At 34.1% G+C, this 25,607-nt stretch overlaps 1 protein-coding gene across 1 annotated transcript; it reads right to left on the reverse strand.

The window, feature by feature from the left end:
- Positions 1-10,840: 10,840 nt before the first annotated feature.
- On the reverse strand, positions 10,841-24,315 carry LOC141647838 (peroxisomal ATPase PEX6). The gene is made up of 18 exons (XM_074456187.1): positions 24,276-24,315; positions 23,576-23,912; positions 22,553-23,191; positions 22,218-22,461; positions 20,429-20,570; positions 19,806-19,989; positions 19,387-19,578; positions 18,465-18,743; positions 16,747-16,818; positions 15,761-15,847; positions 15,537-15,659; positions 15,331-15,441; positions 15,192-15,230; positions 14,664-14,785; positions 14,427-14,571; positions 14,247-14,327; positions 11,178-11,276; positions 10,841-11,061 (listed from the first exon to the last, which is right to left on the reverse strand). Exons 2-17 carry the CDS (start codon positions 23,813-23,815, stop codon positions 11,187-11,189), a joined length of 2,790 nt encoding a protein of 929 aa, XP_074312288.1. The 5' UTR covers positions 23,816-23,912; positions 24,276-24,315; the 3' UTR covers positions 10,841-11,061; positions 11,178-11,186.
- Between the last annotated feature and the right edge of the window lie 1,292 nt (positions 24,316-25,607).

Consider the following 25,607-nt stretch of genomic DNA (forward strand, 5'->3'; position numbering starts at 1 on the left):
CCAAATATTTTCGAACCCTTTTTATTTTATTTCACTTGTTTTAACCATAAAACATTTTTTCACCCTTGGTTCCTCATACCATGACGGTTAAATCCGTGTTTCGGTGATAATATTTGGTTAATAACATTTAAAAGGTATTTTAAAACCTTTTATTTCATTTCTTTACATTTCTAAAAACAAACATATTAGTCACCAACACAAAGTCATCCTTGGTTCTACATACCATGCCGGATTTTAACCCGGGTATGATGATGAGTATCGACTAATTATATTCAAATGGATTTAAAGCAATTAGTCCATAATTATTTTCAAAACTATTCATGTCAAGTTTGTCAAATCGAACCCGACACCGAATATTGTCAAAATAATGATGATTAGTCGAGTCTAGTTCTCCAAAATAACAAATGCGGTCTAAACGGCCCCTTCAAATCAAACCGGGTTTAAATACCCATTTTCAACTCGTTTTATAACGTTTTCTAAAAGGTCAGAACACGGCACATAAACCGTGGGCTAACCCGCGCCTAAACAGGCCCTCTATTTCTCATTTTCAAAACCACAGGGAGGCCCATTACACCGCCGGCTGGCTCGCGCCTCATATAGCCGTCTGGTACAGGGCCTGTTCCTTTCCAGCATTAGTCTAGGACGATCCCGACTCCGGTTAGCCCGGATATAGGACGGATCGGATGACTATTTGATTATTCAAAACCATATTTGCAAAATGCCTTACTAAGACAAATGGATCATGTTATGCACCCTAAACCTAATACGGTAAATGGATGTTTAATATCCGTCTTGCGTGCAAATGAATCATTAATCCAACTCGACATCTTATACTTGATACTTGGATTAAATCAACCGACTTAGAAAGCTCTCACATGTTAGGTTTAAATTATTGGATGCGCATTCATGCATTTAAACCGTTTTATCAACTTTTGCATTCAACCAACCAAGATCGATCAGTAGAGGCCGCTACCGCGGGCGGGATTGGGTGTCTGATTAAAGGGCTTCCCAATACGTACCTTCACCTCTTACTCAGAAACTTTGGATAGTGGACGACCTTATCCAGGGCGTACGAGAGTCATTCTAGAGATAGGATGCTAAAGAGGGACGATTTCCTTATCTTTAGTACCTATGTCAAATGCTGCTTTGTGCTTCGATTTGACCGAGGTTTAAAGTGGAATTCGAACGGGTTTCAGGCATCCCACAAATGCTTGGTGGCGATTCCGAACATCTCTAATCGTTTCGAGACCCTTACCGAGACGAAACCGACCGATCTAAAACGATCCGGTCGAAAGCATTTTTACGCCGCCGAGCGTGGCTTTCAAAAAGACCGCTGCCATTGTCCACAGATCGGCTGGGCATATGCAGGTGGGCCATGTCCACACCACCTTATGCTAAACTTTCGATGTGGGACAATTCTATTATTTATACGTAATATATTCACCACACCAAATATTTTTCAATGTGGGACAAATAACATACTTAGAAATACACCATCTTTTTCGCACATAATTTGACATCTAACCCGGGTTAATAATAATGAGCAAATACTATACTCCCTCGATTCAAGACCAAATACAACATTCTTTTTCTTACACTATTCATGAACGAATAGAATCTTTACGATTCCTTGCAATATGTAAGACAAAATATGGTCATGTGGGATCTTATTTGATTCACCTATAAAGTACAATGAGAATATCAAACTTTAAATTTTTTTATAATGTAAACTTAAAGATATTTACGTTGTAATTTGTGTCTTGGCAAGTGTGTAAATGAAAATGTTGTATTTGGTCTTGAATGGAGGGAGTACTATTTATTAATATTCGCACGTTTTTTTTTATAATACTTTTTTGGCAAATGAGATGTATAAGTTTTTATATAAAGATTATAAACATCACTTGAATATAATACATAATATAGAAAAAATATGTATATATCATACTGTGAAGATAATGATATAAACTCTTAAGAGATCTCCAAAACAATACTTAAGAGACTCAAAAGGTTTTTGGTTGGTATATAGGTTCCAATGATGACTCCTATTTATAATCATAGGATCACTCACGTTATGTTAATCTTTCGATGTGGGACAATTATATAATTTATACGTATTATAATCACCACACTAACATTGTTTTTCAATGTGGGACATATAACATATTAAAAGAAGTACACTATCTTTAATACTCGTATGTGCAAATCATATGAAATCTATACTCTAATGAAAGCATTTTTTACCACGAATCTAATTATATTATTTTCATAATTTTTATAACAACATTTTTTTGCCAGATAAAATGTCAAAATTTTTATATAAAAATTAGAAACTTCTCATGAATATAAAATAGGAAATATAGTATTATAATAATTAAAAGATTCTCTACTTTTTTTTTTATGTGGAAAATATTATTTATGAAACTTTTCTAAATTAATTTTTGATGAAGTGGACGATCTAGAATCGCTCGAAAAAACTCTCTTTTATATATATATATACTAGATTTAATGTCCGTGCATCAATTTTTAATGCTCTATTGTGTATAATGGAGTAACATAAAAATATTAAGGTGACTGAGTATTGTTCTAAACATGTGACCTCAACATACATGTTAATGTAACTTAAAAATGAATGTTTGATATCAAGTATCTAATAAAATTGAATACACGTGTTTTTTGTACTACAATTTTTTCATTAAATTCCTTAATATTTCCTTTGAAGATACTTTAACATGAACCCGTTATATGTATCTTTGCACTTTGGTCAAATTTATACTCGTGTAAAGAAATAGCAACTTCTTTTGTATATGGAGTACTTGGCTGTATGGTTTGTTTTTTTCTAGCTGAATTGAACTAAACTGAACTTATAGAAAAATGAGTATGAATTCAAGTAAAATTATTTGAACTGAATCTATAGAAGCTGGACTGAACTTACACAAGCTGAACTCGACCTGACTTAAAGGGAGTGACTTTAAGTCGAAAAGGACGGGCCTTAGTTTTTCCGAACAATTACATAAAATCCAACTTTTCCGACATACTATCTAGTGATATAATCATATCTTGTATAAACTACTTAATTTTAATTGTTCAAAGAAAAAAAAACTTAATTTTAATTACTGTAAATGATAATGAGTAATGTATACAATTGCTCTTGGAAAAGAAAATCTATATATATATATATAAAAGAGAGTTTTTTCGAGCGATCTGAGAGCGTCCACATCATCAAAAATAAATTTAGGAAAGTATAATTTTTGATGTAAAAAATAAAGTGGAAAATCTTTTAATTATTATAATATGTATATTTCCTAAATTATATTAAAGTAATATTTCTAATTTTTATATCAAATTTTTACATTTTATTTGGCAAAAAAATATCGTTAGAAAAATTATGAAAATAGTATAATTAGCTTTGTGTTAAAAAATGCTATCATTAGAGCATAAATTTCATATTATTTTCACATATTAAAGATGTTGTACTTCTTAATACGTAAAATTGTGTACTTTTTAATATATTTTGTCCCACATTAGAAAATAAGTAGGTGTGGTGAATATACTACATATAAATAGAAGAATTGTCCCACATCGAAAGATTAGTATAAGGTGATGTGATCCTATGATTATAAATAGGATGCATATTTGGAACTTATGTATCCACCCAAAAAATTTTGAGTCTCATAAATATTGTTTTATAGAGCTCTTAAGATTTTCTATCATTATCTACGATAATGATATAAAAAATAAAGTGGAAATCGTTGGGAACTACCCGGGAAAGAGTTAAGAACATGAACAAAAAAATCAAAAAATAACTAAAGGTTTTACTAATAGTAGTCTCCTGACACAATACAAAACTAAAGATTTTACTAATGGTTGTCTTCTGAATGCAGTAATAGAGCGTTAATGAGCGTTATATGTACGATGTAGAGATCCATATCTAATGATCAAGACTAAGTGGTTTTACCTTCAAAGAAAAATAATATGTATACAATAGTGGTTTTTTAAGAAGAGACATGTATTTCTTGGTATGTTATATCTTTCACATTGAAAAATAATGTAGGCATTATGAACATACTACGTCGAGATAATAATTATGTATCTCACATTGAAATAATAGTATACGGTAGGGTGATTCTATAAATATAAATAGGAGGCATCCTTGAAACTTAGATATTAATCCAAATTTTTTTGATATAAAAGATATATACTTTTTAGTATGTTATATGTCCCACATTGAAAAATAATGTAGGTGTTGTGAATATATTATGTATAATAATAGAAGTTTCCCATATTTATACATTTTCTATATTATATTAAAGTGATGTTTATAATTTTGATATAAAAACTTTATATTTCATTTGAAAAAAAAAAGTATCGTATGAAAATTATATAATTAGATTGTGACAAAAAAATGTTATCATTAGAGTGTATATTATATTGTATTTTATTTCTCATTATTAAACCGGGTTGATGTCAAAGTAAGTGCAAAAAAAAAATGGTTTATTTAGTATGTTATTTGTCCTACATTGAAAAGTAACGTAAGTGTGGTGAATATACTATGTATAAATATTAGAATTGTCCCACATCGGAAGATTACCATAAGGCATGGTGATCTTATGATTATAAATAGAAGTCATAACCCAAAATAATTTGATTCCCTTAAGTATTGTCAGAGATAACTTTTAAAAGAGTTTGTATTACTGTCTCTACAATAATGATTTCTAACATTAGTTAATGTTTGGGAAATCTTTTAGTTATTATAATATATACTATGTATTTCTTATTTTATATTCAAGTGATGTTTCTAATTTTTATATAAAGACTTTTAAATTTCATTTGACAAAATAATGTCGGTAAAAAAATTATGAAAATAATATTATTAGATTCAGGGTAAGAAATGCTATCATTAGAGTATATATAGATTTCATATAGTTTGCACATATTAAAGATGGTGTATTTCATAATATGTTATATCTCCCACATTGAAAAATAATATAGGTGTGATAAATATACTACATTAAAAAATAGGAATTTCCCACATCGAAATATAGCATAAGGTGGGTGATTCTATGAGCATCCTTGGAACTTAGACATCAACCCAAAATCTTTTGAGTCGCTTAAGTATTGTCTTGGAGAGCTCTTAAAAGTTTATATCATTATATTTTCTACCTATAGATTTTATATGTCCCATATTGAAAATAATGTAGGTGTGGTAAATATACTATGTTTAAATAATATAATTAGAATTGTGTTAAAAAATATTCTATCATTAGAGTATATATAGGTTCTTATCATTTGCACATATTTTAATTATGATAAAAAATATAGAAAACAAACGCCCATGGTAGTATGTGTAATCTATCAAAGTTCAAGGTTACCATGAGAAATTTCCAATATTATAATGATATAGTTAATTAAATTTGCATTTAAAAGAGAAATTTCTGTACCAATAAAACAATAAAGGGGTATTATTTTTTAATTGTTATTTTATTATCACGCCATCAAACTTAACGTCCATTTAACAGGCTTTACATTAGGGGGTACCATGAGCAAAAAAATGGAACCTCAAAGGTACTATAGGCAGATTTTTAAAAGTAGGGGTAACATGGAAAATCTAACAAAATTAAGGGGTACCACGGAAAATTTCCGTATCTCAATTATGTTAAAATTTTTTTGAAGAAAAACAATGTACAAGTATTAATGGAGAGTACTTGATCATATTATTAAATTTAAATATAACTATTAGATATAATGAGTAGCAATTGTCTGTATTCGGTATTCGAGATCTGGTTGGATGTCGAACTAAGTGCAAAAAAGATGGTGTCATTCTGAGTATGTTATTTGTCCCACATTGAAAAATAATGCAGGTTTGATTAATATATATTGCCTATAAATATTAGAATTGTCCCACATAAGAAAAAAAATCCAATTTTTGTGAATATATTACTTATTAATAGTAGAATTGTCCCACATCGAAAGATTAGTATAAGGTGGGGTGATTATATGATTATAAATAATCCATGTATATATTAATCTTTTATTTTTTTTGAAAGAGATATTTTAATAATATGTAAACAAATCATTAGACATATCATGTAAATATTAAACGCTTATAATTTTTTTTTTGCATTATAAATAAGCTAATTACCCCGTTGCAACGCACGGGCATTCAAACTAGTAAGTAGTAAATTGAGGATCATAAGATCATCAAGTTCAAGCTAAAATAAATATTTTACGTAAACATTAAGAAAGACCAAAATTATAGATGTACGTAATTAATGGTTTTGCTAATAGTATTTGATGACACTATTGCTTACCCAGATACCCTCAAGCGCTTTTTGCTATAAATTTTATAGTCCATCCAATTGTCGTGATATGTGTTGCTTCAATGTTTGATTTGATAAATATGAAAAAAATATCTTGAGTTTATTGATTCTAAGGACAGTAATTGTTATTTTTGTGATCCGTGTTTAACTCGCATCAGTCGAGTGAGTTGATAAGGTTTGATGAATTTCATAAGTTATACGTTATTCATCCTAATATGTGCTCCAACAAAGGACTTTGTTTTAACACAAAAACACTCAACTTAGTGTTCATTATTTTGGATCAACTCCATTATTATTATTATTATTATTATTATTATTATTATTATTAGTAGTAGTAGGAGCTGTTTTAAGAATAAAAACATCAAAGAAATTAAATAAAAATAATAGCTTTAGATAATTCTCACAACATGAATTTTCAAATACCATAATTAGACTTTCTATGACTAATGACCTACGCAAAATTTGAAGAATTTACAATAAGTATGATTTATACTCCACCCATCATGAAGTATAATAATGTATAAACAACGTGAAACAAAAAGATGCGTAAAAAGTAGAGATTTATGCATAATACTTCCTAATTGCTATCATATTTCGGATTAGCATTGAAGCTCTTGTTAGTGCACCATATCATTACAATATTGCCTCTCTGCTACTTCAAAAATAACCAAAAGACAATTTTTTTTTTGAAATAGACGAACAATTTATTAATACAATACCAAACAGCATTTACAAAAGATAAATACGAATCTATTGCTAAACATTAGATAAATTAATATATTGCTACGCATTAAAAAAATTAATCATACAAAGATATCCCCCCCCCCCCCCCCCCATCAATTATTACCTCTTTTTTCTTTATAATACTTAGGGCTTGTTTGGTTGCCTATCTAATTCATGGGAAAATTAAAATCCCATGAATTGTAAAAAATGGTGAGTGTTTGGTTGTCATTTTTTTGGCAAAATGTAGGCATTCAATTTTCCTAGGAGTTTTGAATACCTACATGATGTAGGAGTTTGATTACCTACTCCCTCCTAGGTAGTTGACAACTCCTAGGAATTCAACTCCTACATCCGCAACCAAACAAGTTTTCCGGATTCATGTGAATTTATATATGGGAAAATAATTCACGTGAATTGCATTTTCCGGTGTTAATCAAACTCCAAGATGAACCAAACGAGACCTTATTTTAATTATAGGTAAATAAATGATGAGAATGAAGGGAGTACATGGAATGACAATTTTCTTGAGCGTATCACAAGATTTTGATCTAGTAGCATTGGTGGCTGGTAGTACTTACCATTTACTTTGTATTTGTGTATGGTAAAGACCATGAAAACATCCAACTATTCCATAATTAATATAATTGTGCTGCAAAGAAAAATAAAGAGATCAAGATCAGTTCTATGATTAGATAAAAGAAATAAGTAGATTAATACCAATACTATTAAGTTTTACAATTAAAACGGCAAGCAATAACAAATAACAAAATCGTATAAAAGTATTTAACATCACAATCACAAAAAAAAAAAAACTAAAAACTTGTAATTAAGGAACATTGGATGAGAAAGATTAAAATCATTATTGACTATTTATAATACTCCCTCCGTACCAGACCAAAGGTAACACTTACTATAAACGGACGTACCACACCAAAGGTAACATTCCTTATTTGGCCCACAACATTACCAAATTATCCTTATACCCATTTCATATTTACACAAAATGTCATTACATACCCCCACCTACTAACCCACAATTAAACCCACAATTACATACCCCACCTATTTTTTCCCTCTTTACCCTTACTTTTTCTACATTTTCTTAAATACTCCACTTTTCCCTACGTTACCTTTGGTGTGGTACGGAGGGAGTAGTTATTATGCAAGAGTTTAACGTGTAACAGGAAGTTGCAAGTGTTTAAGATAGATTCCACTTTGACTTAATGATCTTATTAGATTAGATAATATCTCATGTGATGTATAGACTCAAGAATTTGGCAGGTTATAGAATTTTATATCGTATATTAACGTACAATGAAATTTTTAATAGTTGATGAAATTAGAGATTTTAATTGGTCGATAGTCATTCGGAAAATTTGGACTCTCTGTAATCGCTCGAAAAAAGTTTCCTTTAATAATATAGATAGATATAGATTATATTTCCTTACTATTAAAAGAATGAGAGATTCTATTTTTTTTTTTCCCTAAACAATCTACATAGTATAAAAGCCAGGTCTTTTCTTGGCTTCTGATTGGCTGCAGAATTTTAGAGAGTGGATTGAATGTAGGGCCCCCCATGATTGTTAAGTTAATTAATTAGTCTCTCTCCTCCTTTCCCATTGTAATTATTAGTTAATTTTGCTTTTGTCTCTCACAAATAATTTTTACAAATTATATTAATGATAAGTGCACATCAATTATGTGCTCGTAAAATTAAATTGAATAAAATCTAAATTTACCATGATATAATCTCATTTAAGAATTTATGGCAGTACAATAAGTAATACTCCCTCCTTTATTTTATATATGACGTTTTCGTTTTACGAGGTAAGCCTTTGACTTTGATTTTTATGAAAAAATACTCTCGAAAAAATTATAAAAATCATATCGTTAGATTCGTCATGAAATTTGCTTTCATAAGAGTATACGTTTCATATTAATAGCTCATATATTTTGAGAAATATTGAAGAGAGAAGTGTCTGTCTCGAAATGTGAGAATGACATACTCCCTCCGTCCCGGTGATTTGTTGTCCTTTGGTTTTGGCACAAAGACCAAGGAAATAGGATATGGCCAATTACTAAATGACAAGTGGAATGAATTGAGTGTGAATGATAAAATTACTCATCAAATTCATTTTTAAAATAGAAAGGACAACAAATGACTGAGACACCCTAAAATAGAAAAGGACAACAAATGACCAGGACAGAGGGAGTATATAAAATAATGGATGGAGTAATAACATTAAAATTTCTGTAAAAATTATTGTGTTTGTTGTGAAAAAAAGCGTAAACTTTAATTGACAGGATAATTAATGTAGAAATCTTTACATCTAACATTAGATTTAGTGAGAAAATCTTATCAATTAATCGTGAATCATAAATAAAAAAATAAAAAGTTCCAATTTTTCTTTAAAATGACTAAACAAATATTGACAAAAAGATTGCATTTAGCAATTATTTAGCTAGATTTAACAACCCTTTTTCGAAAAAAAAGGAATTATTGAATAAAAAAAATACGAATCAAACAATGCATAAATATAATGATAAAAATGATAGATCAAGCTAAAATTAATGTAAACAATACTTTAAATCATCCAACAAAATTAAAAAGAATCATGCTTAAAACATACTTACAAATTAAAGCTCTATTACTTACAAAAGAATCACTAGATTGACATGCTTGGACACATTTTTTTCGTTACAAAAACAACAATTTTGATACTTGAGAACTGAGTTTGAAGCCAAATATGTAAAGACGCTGAGACGGTAGACGAGTTAGAGAGAAGACGTAGTGGTAAGGATGAAATGAAGGTTGAGAAAATTTAATGAGAGATGTGTGGAATGACACGATTTTTTTTGGGTTCACTTTCCATAATGCAAATGAAAGATTCCAGTGTATTAATTAGACTTATTGGAGGCTTTAAGGTTTTTAATAAGGAGAGTAATAAATTGGAGAGGGTAAATTAGCTTCATGCAGTTATGCAACAAGTTGAGTGTATGGGCTTGGGTTTATGCAACGAGTTGGTGCAAATAAGGAGTTTTTATTTTTTTATTTTTTTATCATTTTAAAATTTGAAAACAAATATTTTAAAAATTAATTTATATATAACATTCATATTTAATCAATATTCATTTTTTTTGTGTTTATACATAAACACCAATAAATTTTAATTTATCGTTAAATGATAGTATAAACGTCACGCAAATTCTCATTTAATACGACATTAACCGTTTTACGGGTCAAGTATAATACCACTTGAGTATATATATAAGCCAAATATGTTTTTTTTATCCTATGCATTCTTATATACACAAGTGATATGTATTAAACCTGTCTTAAGTTTAAGACGTATAATGCCGTCTTAAGAAAGATTTATTGTAAAAGTCATATACTCTTTTCATATTACCTTTAACGTTAATTAAATTACATGTACGTTGAATCTCTAATTAAAGACTTATTTACATTGTCACGACATTCACATTTAATAACGCACATTTATATACTCCTATATCCAATGATAGCACATGTTATTACGCCGTGCATTTTTTGCACGGGTTTAAAACTAGTATTTACTCATAATTGGGCTCCTTTGTAAATGTTAAAACTATAAATAAATAATGGGTTACTAATTGATGTTCCACTATACCATCTTATAAATTATACATAAATTCTTTACTCGCATTATTAAATTAGTGTATATTTTAACAAAAATTACAATATTAGTTATACACTTCACATAAATATTTTATATGGATAAAAAAGAATCATGTGTTATTTGTGTTAATCTACAATCTTATTTATAATAAATAACTTTTTTATTAAAAAAATAGTTATATTGCAAATTTCATTCAGGCTAAAATATCTAATTTTATCCCTGTTACCTATTATTATTACACATTATTAAAATTTATTTTTACAATCGCTTTAAATGTTAGATTCTCTATGAAAAAACGATCTAAGAAACCGCGCTTTCGCGCCACTAGTTATTCAATTAATGGTAAAAAATTACAGGTCCTGATCCTGAAAAAAAAAAGGTCACGTCAGCTGTACGGATTAGGCTAAATTTTGACATATTTACTTTTAACTCATAGCAGTAGTGTCAACATTATATAAACAACAAAATCCCAAAATTTCACCCGAAAATATCAACTTGAACTTCCTCCAAATTGATCACGCAGCATCTCATACTTCCTGAGCTCGGCTAAAGAGAGAGAAGGACTCAACTCTCCTAACACCTGTCAATGCAATCAAAAATCACAAACAATAAATCTCGTGAGTAACCAAACTCGGTACCATGACGATAACCAAGTTTGGACGGAAGACAAATCTTACTACAATAACAGCATTAAGTTCCTAGCACCACTGTCACCGGCACTTCTACAGTTCTACGTACCTGAAGTTCCAGCAATGGGAAAACTAATTTTCTTTAATTTTTTATTTTATCAAATTTGTGCCAAGAAAATAAAAATACTCCCTCCCATTTTTACTGATCTTCTGAAGTGGATGACAATTAAACCATAACATGTTCAGATTAATTAACCTCTCCTCCTAAGTCTCAATCCCTGTCCCAGCAGCCCCAATGCCCATCCACCACCAAGCCTTCCCCCACAGTAGCCATTAAGCCACTCAGCAAACAACCAACAGCGACAACAAGACCACCACCAGAAAACATTAGCCTACGAACACCACTTTTTTCCCTCCACCAGACTCTACGGCCAACACCGGCCATTACCCGGACATCCACTCGTTGGAGAAGGGAGACCGAATCAAGGGAAGTTGAGAGGCAGATGGTTATGAATGTCACTAGAGATAAGGTAGTTGATACCGGGAAGTATGGTTAACAATGGACATCGAGAAGGGAGTGGACAAATGACGAAAGCAAGTACCTGACATTTCCTTTCATTGAAGACACAAAGATAATGGAAGCGGAAGAGCGTCACTAAGTTTCTACATGATAAGTGCATGGCTCATAGACTAATGGGTAAATTCTTCGGCATGGCAACTAGGCTAGTATTATTATGTGACAATGAGTGTTGGCTGTAAAACATTGTCACTTTAAAATGAATGTAGCACAAATGTGTATGCTACAATTGGTATGCGGGGAAAAAGGATTGCGAATCTGATGTATTACCTCAGACCCTCCCTTTTTAGTTTCTGAGAAAAGGTACATTTTTTTGAGCATATGTATAGTTTTTGAGCAATATTGTATATTTTTAGTTTAATGTTTAAAGTGAACGTGCTCAAAAACTTTATACTAAAACTCATAATATTCAAAGCAAAACTCAAAAACTTTATAATAGAGCTCAAAAAGTACACAATCAGATGTACTACATCTGATGTATAGTCAGTTAGATGTATTACCTCAGACCCTCCCTTTTTAGTTTCTGAGAAAAGGTACATTTTTTTGAGCATATGTATAGTTTTTGAGCAATATTGTATATTTTTAGTTTAATGTTTAAAGTGAACGTGCTCAAAAACTTTATACTAAAACTCATAATATTCAAAGCAAAACTCAAAAACTTTATAATAGAGCTCAAAAAGTACACAATCAGATGTACTACATCTGATGTATAGTCTATAAACTGATGGTATGCGGCCATACAAAGAAAGATGAACCAAGAAATGAGGTGGTTACGGAAAAAGTAAGAGTTGCGCTTATACAAGTTAAGATGATGGAGAATTGGTTACATAGTTTCGGCCATTTGAGATGGAGACTAATTGGTAACCAAGTTAGACGGTATAAAATTAGAGAATGAATAAGATTGCAAGCGGTAGGGGAAGACTCCAGAAAACATGAATAGAGATGGTTAAAACGATATGAGGTTCCTTGGAATTGAAGTATATATGGTCATGGAAGGGAGTCAAGGTCAATATAGAGTTTGATTTTTATTTATTTTATTGATATACCTTTTTTATTTTATTTTTCGTAAAAAAAAATTCAAATCCATTCACTTAAATTTCATGTGTTATCATCCTCATGTGTTGAATGACATCTTCATTTCGGTGGATTTGAATTTAATTTTTTTTTACTCTGTTCGTTTTTTACGGTTCCCAGTGTTCATTTTTTATGGCCGTGAAACATTGTCACATTCAAAAGATGAGTGTGGCGGAGATGCGTATGTTGAGGTGGATGTGCGGACATACAAGGAAAGATCGATTAAGCAATGAGGTGATTAGGGAAAAGGTAAAAGTGGGGCCAATAGAGGACAAGATAATGGAAAACCGACTAAGATGGTTTGGCCATGTGAGAAGGAGACCTATGGACGCACCAGTTAGGAGGCTGGAGGCTTGGAGAACAGAAAAGGTCCCTAGAGGTAGAGGAAGACCGAGGCAGATATGGTTGAGAGTGATAGAGCACGATATGAGATTTATGGGGCTTGAGGAGAGTATGGTGACAGAGAGGGCACAATGAAGAGAAAGGATACATGTGGATTTTTAGTATTTGATGTTTTTTTAACATATTTAGTGTTTTTATTTAATTTAAAAAAAATAAATTATTGGTTCTTCTCTCCTTTATTACACTTTTTTACCAACCACTTTCTTATATATTTTACTTGGTTTACTTTTAAGGCATTCCAGATCCTTAATTCTACTTCGATTTTCAAAATCGTTTTAATCTTTTCTCTCGATTTAAATTTTAAGTTTTTATAAAAGAAATCCGGAATTCGATTTTAAAACCTCTAAGTTTACCTTGACTTTCCATTACATTTTCGCTCTCCCTTTTGTTTTTCATTTTCCCTTTTCTATTTGCATTTTGAGGTGTGCGTTCATCCATGGACGGTTCTAAAGAATGATTCATGTCCGCCGACCCCAAATCATTTTGGGATTAAGGCTCTGATGTTGTTGTTGTTGTTATGTTCATTTTTTTGTTATTATTATAGTTAATTTTCAATAATTACAGCTAGTAATTGATTTTCTTGAATCTAAAACTAAAAAAATGAAGAGCATTTTTTCTTCATTTATGACTTCCATGGCTTGGAATTTAGATAAACTTTTTATCACAATTTTGTTCCTCTTCCCTGATTCGTTTCTTTCATTATACTTCATGTATGCAACCAGTCATTAACAGTTTCAAAGGAATGATTTATGTCCGTCAAGCCTAAATCAGTGAGTAAGGCTCTCATGTTGTTGAAAACACAAGGATAGTGTTTTTTGATGATTCATCCTGAAAGACCAGTTATTGGAATTGAATAGTTTTTTTTTACCTTGATGAAGTCATCATATTCCACCACCACTGAGTCAGCATGATTTTTGTCACTAGATGAATCTGCTTCTGAGCTTATGGCCTATAAGAAGGAGTACTTGAGAGACTAATATACATACTTGTCAGGTTTTAAATGCATGATTTCCCAACTAAATAAATAAAAATGGAGATTGCAAAATACTGTTCGTTTTGCAGCTTGAAACCAAGCATCTGCGCACAAGGCATACATATCTGCTCCTGTGAAATTCGGGGGGCATCTTTTTGCAATGGAGATAAGAGATACGTCTTCATGCAACTTGAACTTCCTGGTTAACGCTTTAAGGACTCTGCATGAAAGCAGCACCATACACTGCTAAGGTACAAAAAAACCATAGATAAGTACTCCGCAGTTTAAATTATTAATCCATAGTCCACTAACCGTTCTCTGTATGATGGATCAGAATTCACTCCGACATAAAGGAGCTTGTCAAATCGGCCTGGCCTTAGAAGTGCCGGATCAATAAGATCAGGACGATTGCTAGCCCCTATAACAAAGAGGTCCTGACACAACCAAAAAGTAAGACAGCACTATTAAACTGGAAACCAGAACATTTTTTCTATAAGTGATCAATTCTTTACTAATTTGGAATAAACTTGAATATCATATGATGCAAGTCATTTCCACATTTGATGGAACCAAAGACTCATTATTATCTGGTTTTGAATAATGGAAAATCACTCGCTAAACTATCTACATTTCTTTTTATTATTTATCACGAAGTGGTATTCATTCAGTGCAATTCTCCAGGAAATTTTCATAACGACCATTCAGAAACATTCTCCGTATGTAGTTAATACAGGGGGTAAGACTATGTACATCTAAGCCCCTCAAACTGCCATTTGTGGGAGCTTTTTGAAGCACTGGGGTAATGTTGTTATTGCAGTTTATGCAAGGGTGCAAACAAACCTGAGTTGAATCATTTAGCCCATCAATTTCGGCAAGCATCTGCACAACATAATGTTTTACAGTAAATAACAAAGGGCTTCGGAAGTAGAACTAATTACTACAGGTCCATTAATTACACAAACTTCTCCCGAATATTTACCTGGGAAACTACCCTGTCCATAACTCCACCAGAATCACCGGAAATACCTCGTGCTGGTGCAAGCGCATCGAGCTCATCAAAAAAGATGACACACGGACGTGCTGATCTCGCCTGTCAGAGTTGACAACGGTTACTCAATACTTCAGTCATTGGATTTAAGTATCAAACTAGATTTTAACTGAAAGCAAAACATTATAGTGCTTAACCTTTTTAAATATCTCCCGAACATTTTTCTCCGACTCCCCTATGTACATATTTATCAGTTCAGGTCCTTTTACACTAAGGAAATTCAGAGAGCACTCGGTCGCCACAGCTTTTGCCAGTAGAGTCTGTAATTTGTAGTGAGATGGCCAATTAGAAACAATGACCAAGTAATGAGTACTAATATCAGTCAAGCTTAAAATACAAAACTTTTCAGACAATAAAATACCTTTCCAGTTCCTGGAGGGCCATAAAAAAGAACTCCAGAACGTCTCCGCAAACCAGAAGAAAACAAGTCTTTGTGCAGGAGAGGGAGCTGCAGTGTGTAACGTCAGTAAGAAGTAAGAGCTTTGTTAAAGAAAAACAACATGAACCAATCGAATGACAGGAACAAAAATGTAAACATGCTATAGTGCAATATATATGTTGGCAAAACAACCACCTTCTCCAATACAAAATCTTGAGAAAACAGAAAGCTTTGAGAAAAATGCACTTCACAATAACTTTCCACATACTTGTATTTGTTGAAAGAAATAAAAATAAAATAGAAATAAGATCACAATCAGAGAAATTAAAATAATGGTATTAAAATTAAAAATATGTGGTATCAGTTGCAGCTGCGGTAATGGTTTGAAAATATCGACGCCAGATGTCACTTGTGTCACTTAACATGTAGCAGTCAATGCGTTAAATTTTAACTTTTCTTAGAAGCCGAAACTCAAGTAGGTTTTCAGTGTTTATAACCTATCTTTCTCTCTTCGCACCACTATTTTAGCAATTAATACATGCACTACTTTCAATTTACAAGTATATTCCCTGATATTTGCTTCCTACAATAACATGTAGTATCGATGAAGTTCAAGATATAAGGGTAAAGTAACGGAGCTATTGTAATATTTTGCCTGATGTGGCCACAATATCGGTGGTTTTCTTTGGGAAATATAGGCTAGGTAAATGGAGATATGATGTACAATAAATAACAGCGGTCTGTTAATCTGTTATGTAACGGGCTTTATGTAACGTCTTTCAATCATCTAAACCCTGAATTGAACTACCATTCAAGCAGAACACTGAGAAAATGGAAGAAAAAGGCCCCACCCAGTTTATTTTGCATAAGACCAAATGGTATCCTAACAGATATAATGAAAGCAGACTCCGAAAGTTGACAACTTATGCAGTTTGCATCGATGCAAATGTAGTGACAATTAGCAGAACCTGAACAGTATCCAGAATTGCTTTCTTCACATCTTCAAGCCCTCCGACATCTTCCCATTTCACGTCTGGAACCTAAGTAGAAATGTGGAAAACGAACAATCAGATAAAGGTGTGCTTTGCTCTGAAAGAGGAAAGATAAGCTACATGTGCCATGGACAATAATGGAGTAGCTATTAGAAACAAGCATAAGCTAGAATAGAGACCAGCATAAGCTAGAATAGAAAATGAAGAAAATTTCATCAGTGCTAATTCGCAAAATTTTGAAGCAACAGAATATAAGTATCATATATTCATATCCTCCAAAAGACCAGCAAAAATAGACAACCAGAAAAGTTAGTAAAGTACACTTTACTTGCCCAAAACAATTCTCTCATGTTCAATGTTTGATCGGAAGTGAAAAATACATGATAAACGTTTTGGAATCCTTTAGTGGCACGTTCATGGAAAAGCAAAGTGAGTCAGTAGTTTAGTATTGTCGTCGCATTAGAAGAGAATGACATGCGTGAACGAAGAAAATACTCCTTCCATACTTCTTTTTCTTCCCATAGTTGTTTGGGAATTTCTTGTTTTTTCTTTCCACTTCTCTTTCTTCATATCTATAGTTTTTTGTTCTAAAATTACTCACTTGTCCTAATGAAACCTACATTATTCCCAAACATACCATTACTTATCCACCTTTAACTCTCATAATTAAGTCTACGACTCTACTAACCCTAATCAGCCACTAATAAATCACCGAACCAAAATCATTATAATACCCCATTCTTCCACCAACTGCCATCCACCCACACTAATATCATCAGTCATATAAGGGACCAGCCCATCAACCACCTGACACCGCGCACACCTCCTCCCTCGACCCCCTGCTCTTCCTCCCTTGACTCCCCTCACTCTTAACCCCTGACCCTCTCAACCTCCAAAACCTCAACCTCACTCTCGACACCCCCTCTTCTCCGACCACTTACAACCATTCAGATATGCTTATAATCTACGTCATGGGTGGTAATTTTTTGGGCTAGGTGGTAATGTTGTCGGCTGTGGGGGTGTTGGTTGGTGTTTTGTGGGTTGGGGGTCAAGGCTAGGTTGTAGGTGGGTGGGCCGAGTGGTGGGTTGTAGGGGGTGGGTTGAGTGTATGTTGTAGGTGGTGTGTCAGGAGGTGATGGTTGTAGGATTGGTGTCGGAGGGTGGGATTGCTATGGGGCTATTGGAGGTTGGGATGGAAGGAGAAGAGAAGTGAGGTTAGTGAGAGGGGTAAGGCTAAGTTTATACCAGTATGAGGGAAGGTATGAGCATGAGTCTTAAGCTCATATTTGCACAAATTCACACGCATAAAGCAAATAGACTGTAGCAAAATCTTAGAGTGGGTCTTGGATTGAATAGTGTATTGTGTGTATAAGTGGGTCCTATTTATTGTTGTTGATACTTTTGATAGGTTTGAGGGATAAAGTGGAATAAATAAGAGAGTCTGAGTTAAGTCTTAATGATAAAGTGGGTCCTTTTTACTGTTGTTAAGACTCATATTCATTTTGTGGATAATCTTAGTCTAATTGAGTCAATCTCGGAGAGTGAAGTTCGAACAGGCAAGAAAAAAAAAAGTATAATATATTTCAATTTCTTAAACAGTTGCCCTTTGTTTAACAATTTAGTGGTATCTACATCTACAGAAGACATCAAATATACCACCATTTGCAGGCGTAATCAAATTTGTCAGATGCTACCTTTGGAGCACCCAATGCAGATCCAATCCTCTTCTTTGAACGGTCTAACGCTTTTGACAAGGCTTCTTTTCCAGGACTTTGACTAATGTTTGAAACAGGTTCAGACTGTAAATGGTTGAGTGAAGCAGATTTGTTCTCAACTGTTTCTCCAGGCCCGTCATGAAGGTTATGCTTGATATTCAAATCAGCTACAGCATCAGCAACTAACGAACGCAAATCTCTCAGTGTAAACCCTGATGTCTGAGAAACAATATCTTTCACAAAATGCTCCAGTTCATCCTGCAGCAGCTCATCAAAGTCAACAACCCAAAACATTGACTAAGAAATACTCTTCATTAGAGTAATATGAAATTGTCATGGTTCCATTAGAGGTGGCCACGGGCCTAGCCGCCTAGAGGAACGGGTTGGACGGGTCAGGGTCGACTCAAGAAGACCTGGCCTGGCATGGTACAGAGTGAGGCAGGTCTGACCGGGTTGAGGTCTGGGTCAACCATGTCGGGGATTCAGGACCTAATCGCAAGGTCCGGTAAAGCAATGTCAAGAAGCTTTTGATCAACAACCGTGTTGAAGAAATGTCCAGAAGCTTTAATTTGTTATTGCATTAAGCATGCATTCCTAAACAGATTTTTAGTGAAACAAGCTTTGTCTCCCATTTTATGTTTTTCCTCAAACATATCCCCTTCACTGGACATATTACCGAAATAAGGTTAGTCTCTCATTCTACCTCTCATCTTTCTGTCCCTCTCCGCATCCTTTCTTCCTGTGCCCTTCATGCCAGTCCTAAGATGATATAGTTTTCCAAGAATTAATGGTACTTAGGTCATAAACAGTTACAGGATAAACCGTTTCACAATTGTGACACCGCATCTATCTTATGAACATGGAGAGTCACAAAAGCGAAGAAAAATGTATTACAACATACATTAACAGAGAACTGGGATATGCTTTGCAGTGATTCGTTAATCACTTCCGCTCTTTCTTCTTCAGATAAAGGAGATAGACTGAGTTCATGGGTAAAGCAACGTCTAATTGCAAGCGGTAGACCTTCCGTATTCTCAGTTGCTGCAACTAAGAATACTCGAGAACGCCTTACTAATTCACCAGTCTTCAGTAGCTGCATCAGTGTAGAATAAACATACTAGATTACTTCATTAGAGCTTGTATTCAGGAAATTTAAACATTCGAAGTCCAAGACTTCCTCGAAATAAAAGACATGTTCCTCATTCTCAGAACATGAATGTAGCTTTGACACATTGCTTCAATATCAGCAATCAATGCAAATTGACAAAGTGCAATCTATTCAAGAAAAGCTTTCAGATTTGGAAAAGAGAATGAACTTACAGGCCTTCCATTTAAATCTTCATCGGCAAAGATTTTTCCATCTGTGCCAAGTTGTTGAGTGTATTTTCTTATAACAGACGCTACCTCAGAGGCGATACTAGCATGATCAGATTCTGCGCCCTCAGGGGAAGGCCAATTTCGAAAGACGTCAAAATGCCGCAGTAATAATATGGCTGGAGAATAACTGCAGAAATCCAAAATTTGCCAAAAGTGAACTCACAGGAATACTACTCTCCAAAAAAACATCTTTCTGCAATTTTATAGTGAACAGAGACAAACAAAGAGTGTATCCACAAATGAAAGACAACAATAACAAGTATAATCCACGGCTCAGACTAGTGCGGAATTGAGACATAAGCCAGAGTTCACAATCTAGCAAATAAAAGTGGTGCATATATAAAAGTGGTGCATATAAGACAAGTTTAGGGAATAAGACATCGATAGATGATTGCGTCTCTTTCATATTATGCGTGGACATTGTAATTCGATTGTTGCCAAATCAGCAACTATCGTATCAGATATTTGTTAATACTAACAAACAGCTAACAGAAACACGCAGAAGCAATCGAACAAGAAAGCCACATCAGTAAACGGGTTAGATTGCTTCATGCTCTAGAAAATACCTATGAGCTGCAGTGAAAGCCTCGTCTAGTAAGGACAGTGTTTTCTTTTCAGACGCAGCCATAAAAGTGTGACAGCTATATTCCACAACATGCAAGCCCAATCGCTGAGAAACATATCTGACAATTGTCCTCTTTCCAGAACCTGCCATTGCAACAAAATCAGCTCCCAGAACCACGTTGACACAAGGCCTATTACAAAAACATCACAAAATCTCACTTTAGACGGACACTATCCATCTAAAGTTGTAGACGGGTCAAATATGTCACCACTTACATAATAAGACAAACAACAAGTGGGATGGTGGGGGTTGTCTTATTATGAAATGGTAACATATTTGACCCGTCTACATCTTTGGACGGATATACCCGTCTACAATGAGACTAATTGCAAAAACATCGATTTAGCAAAAAGCATCACTGCTTCTACTCTTCTACTTTTAAATAATATCAAAGGTGAACGTAAGCAAGTTCCATGCACTTTTATGAATTACTTGAGTACCTTGATAACATTGAAATCAAGCATAACCATTAATAAACACAGACAGACGTGAATTCTGCCAAACTTGGGAATCAACATGTATATGTATTTTAATTTATTATACCCCTTCCTATTTCATATGATGTTCCCCTTTCTCTAATATATGTGAAGAGTATTTTATTGAAAAGGGAACAACATATGAAATAAGAGGAGTACTTCTTTCGTCCATAAATAAATTTCTCAGTTTCTTCTGCAAGAGAATTATAGACTTATAGAGCACACTAACATGTGGATCACCCTTAATGGAGAGATTGCTCAAGGGTTTCAACGTTTTTCATTATTTAGGATCTATTATCCAAAATAATAGAAAATGGGATGGAGATGTGACACAAAGGATCAAATCAGGATTATTGAAGTGCAAGAGTGTCACCGGGTTGGTTTCTATGTAATCTAGGTATAAAGGGTAAATTCTACTCCACGACAATTATGATTATTACATGATACTCAGTGTTGGGAGATGAAAAATGAGAGTAGTATATATGTGCATACTCCCCTGGATGTTCGGCCATACAAGTAAGGACATGGTGGTGCTGAAGAAGGCAGGAGTTGCATCTATTGAACATAAGATGAGGGGAAATCGTTTAAGGTGATTAGCCACGTTTATTTATCAAACTACTTAGCCACTTTAGTTTGCTTGAGACCAAGGCTTTTGTTTTTGTTGTTGTTGTTGTTGTTGTTGTTGTTGTTGTTCGTCATTGTAGTACTAACACTTGAATGAAAAAAGAAATTTATATTTTAGGAAAGATGTGGGGACAAAACCACAATGACCACCCCCCAAAAAGAACATTGTATTCATGGACAGAGGGAGTACCTCAATTAGGGGCAAACCCACATACGGGCTTATGGGGGCAAGTGCCCCTATAGAGCTTCTGAAAATTTATGATTAGTATTAAACACACTAATATATAGTATAAGCAAAAGTAGAGTGGTTCAGTTGTAAGGATAGAGAAATATTCTCGCAGGGGTCTTGGGTTCAAACCCCACTACAACCATAATAGTTGCTCCCTCCGTACCAATCATTTGTATAAGTGCTATGTATAAGTGTTTATCTATATATACGTGCCTGTTAGGCGGTTACTATTTCACAATGTGCCCCCACGGCCCATAATTCATGGGTCCACCACTGACCTCAATAATTACTGGATTCAAACCATTTTTCAGCAAGATCCCCTAGAAAGGTTTGTAGCATTGACAGGACCAAAATCGGATTATCAGATCGAGAAAAGGGTTAAGAGATGAAGAGTCAGACACCTGCTAAACCATGCAGTAAGATGGCAACACGACATTTGGAAGAAAGAACGGATGGACATAAAACTGGTGCAAGAATAGATCCCAAGGCCTTTATAGTAGTTGTCTGTAAAGGGGCAATCTTAAAAGGCTCTGAAATCAACAGATCGGAGGGAAGAGCAGCAGCAGTGCTTCCTCCAAGCACGAGGGCGGTTTTCTTACTATTGACACGAAGAACAATTTCATTCGGAGGATCCAAAGCTACAACCTGTTGACACTCTCACCAATTACTACAATCTTGAGCCAAGATCATTTTTAATACAATGAACAAGTATGCCACCAAATCGAGTAGACTTTACCTTAAAGTAAACAAAATCATGTTGATCATTCTTGGTTTTCAAGCGACAGCTGCCACACATGGTTGAATTGCAATTCCAATTTATTTGGACCCAAAACACATCATTCTTAGAGAGATATCTATCAATGTTAAAATAGTCCTGTAAAGCCAAATCAATCATCTGTTGGCGGTCCATAGCTTCAAAGGAGGATTTTCCTTTGAGGGATTCGATAATACCACACTCGGGTATCTTGACAAAAGAGATCCTCAAATGTGAGGCGTATCGTGGCAAACGAAGCCAAGGCTGAAGACTTAAACTGACAGTGCAATGATTAACCATTGCTTCACTTTTTTCTGCACACTCTTTGACATCAAACAAAGACGCCAGAGACTCGTTTCCATGTGAAACAAGAGATATCAAGCCTGATGTTTGCAACGCGACATTAAACGCCAGTAGAGGTGAGAGATAGGCAACATTTTGGGTTAGAATCTGGTGTTGAGTTTGAGGGAAAGTCAGCGATGGAAAAACAAGCATTATATTAGTGTCCGAATAGGTGTTGAGTTGAGCATCAGGCAGCAAGTCATGTTTGGAAGGAGGGGGGTCAACCGCTACAGCTTGTCCAACTCTCTCAACATTAGTATAGCTGTTCTTGATGAGAACCTATAACAAAGGAAACATAAAAAAGATGGAGAAAGCGTCCACAAGTGTGACACATACTACAGCACCAAATTTCAGATTCCTAAACATTCAATTATACTCCCTTCGTCTCGGTTTGTTTGGCTATTCCATTTTGGGGGTGTCCCACTCAATTGTTTGGCTTTCTATTTTAGGAATGCCTCTGACAAGCAAACAAATGACCGGGATGGAGGGAGTAACAGATTTTCGATATAGCGATAACTAGTTCAAAAGTAAGCAGCAATGAATTAATTAATTTCACATTTCACATAATAATAATAATAATAATAATAATAATAATAAGAAGAAGAAGAAGAAGAAGATAAATAAAGGATAGAAATGGTGAATGAATAATAGAGGTGTACCTACCAGGGAGCCAGAAGTGAGACCGAGACGTTTGAGTTGAGCAACTGAGAGAAAAACAAGGGAAGAATGATCAAGAGAAGCAATTCCATGTTTAGTCTTTGGAAAACGAATAATTCCAGCTTTAAACTCAACAAATTCAGCAGAAGATGATGATGGTAATTGAGTAGTTGAGTTTCTGGGGAGGAGTGAATTTATGAGGGCTTTAGTTGAAGCAAGCACTAATGGCTTCCTTCTCTCCACCATTGAAACAATTTTACTGAGATTAATATTTTGATTTCGAAATTAAATAGTGGGATGTGATGTGATGTGATGCTTTGGGATACCACCATCACTGCAACCACTAGAGCTGGACTCTAGCACGGGCTAGCCCGGCCCGCACCAACCCGGCCCGCCATCACGGGCTCTTTATTTCCCAGCCCGCCTAACCCGTATCCCAGCCCGCACAACCCGCATGACACACCGGGCCGGTCCCGGGTTGTGTGTTCCCCAGCCCACACTACCCAACCCACCCAGCCCGCTCAGCCCACCAACTTTTCAACCTACTTTACCCAACCGGGCCGGTTCAGGGTCACTACTTCCCAGCCCGGCCCGCACCCTAGCCCGCAAACCCACAGCCCGCAGTGTGGGCTCGGGCTCCCCCATCCACCAACCCAGCCCAGGTTCAACCCGGCCCGGCCCGTGCTGAACCGGCCCGAAGTCCAGCTCTAGCAACCACGAATCAAACATCATTAAACGACAAACTTGTTTTTCTCTTCAATTGCTTTTTTCTTTTTCTTTTTTTTTTTTTTTTTTAAAATGTAACTAAACCTCGCCAAGTCGCCAGTGGCAATTAGCCAATTACAAACCCACAAAATCTCATTGAAGACGCACATATCCGTCACTCCGGAGTGACGGATATCATTTTCTCTCACAAATGACCCAAATAGAGGAAAGAAGGAAGCACATGGGGTGTCCCCACCTTGTCTCCCCTATCCATTTTGTGAATGGCATTACCGTCACTTGCTCCGACCCGTCTTCAGCAAGACAAACCAACCCGACCTCATTAACCCGACTTACAAAAGGGTAACTAAATACCAAATATTGAACGGAATTGCGGCACCTAAATATAACCCGTAAACTGAATTAATCAAACCCGACCAAACTTTACTCGAGGCCCTAAATTAAAATCATCGGTTAACAATTGTCATGATTTCAAATCTTACTTTTACTAGTATTGATTCCGCGCAAATGCGCGGTTTTTAGATAAGAATATTAGAGAAATTAATAATTATACTATTGCTATTTAACTTCATTTGAAATTTAATTATAAAATTTACTATTAGTAATTTTGAGAGCTAGAAAAGAGATTGTTCAACACTTTTACTTCGTATAAGATTGTCGGTTTTACTGAAATTATTTTATTAACTTTGTTTTAAGAAACATTGTGTCTAATTATATCACTATATCCACTGAAGGCGTTATATAAACAATAAAGAATTAAAAAAAAGTAACCAAAATTTAAGTTTTCATATAGTATGGAGCAAAGATGGATATTAAGTTAAAGTGTAAAAAAATATCATAAGTAAGTTTTTCTTTTTTATAAGTAATAACAATTTATGATTACTCTCAACCGTAGTACGTTTGTATTAAAAGATAGAATAATAGAATTAATTAGAAAATATTTCCTAACAAAATATTCTTGGTGATAATGTTTAGTTTTAAAAATAATAATAGTAAAATATTTATATCACATTGTACATATAATTAGTACAATTTCATGTATGTAACAAAATAAGAATATCCCGTTAATATGTCTATGTAAGTTAAAAGAATATTATTCCCTTTTTTTAATGGCACGGAATTATTTAAGGTGTTGATTTACGTAGTACACATTTTACTCATCGTAGTACACATTTGACTAGTCTACCCCTCCCATTTAATTGTACTACTTGGAAAAGAAGAAAAAAACCAAAAAAGAAAACAAACAATACCACCGTAACCGTACCAATTAACCAACCTCTGTAACACCCCGTATTTTATAATAATATTTTCTTAT

Source organism: Silene latifolia, chromosome 3, assembly GCF_048544455.1.
Source record: "Silene latifolia isolate original U9 population chromosome 3, ASM4854445v1, whole genome shotgun sequence".
NCBI classification, from domain to species: Eukaryota; Viridiplantae; Streptophyta; class Magnoliopsida; order Caryophyllales; family Caryophyllaceae; genus Silene; species Silene latifolia.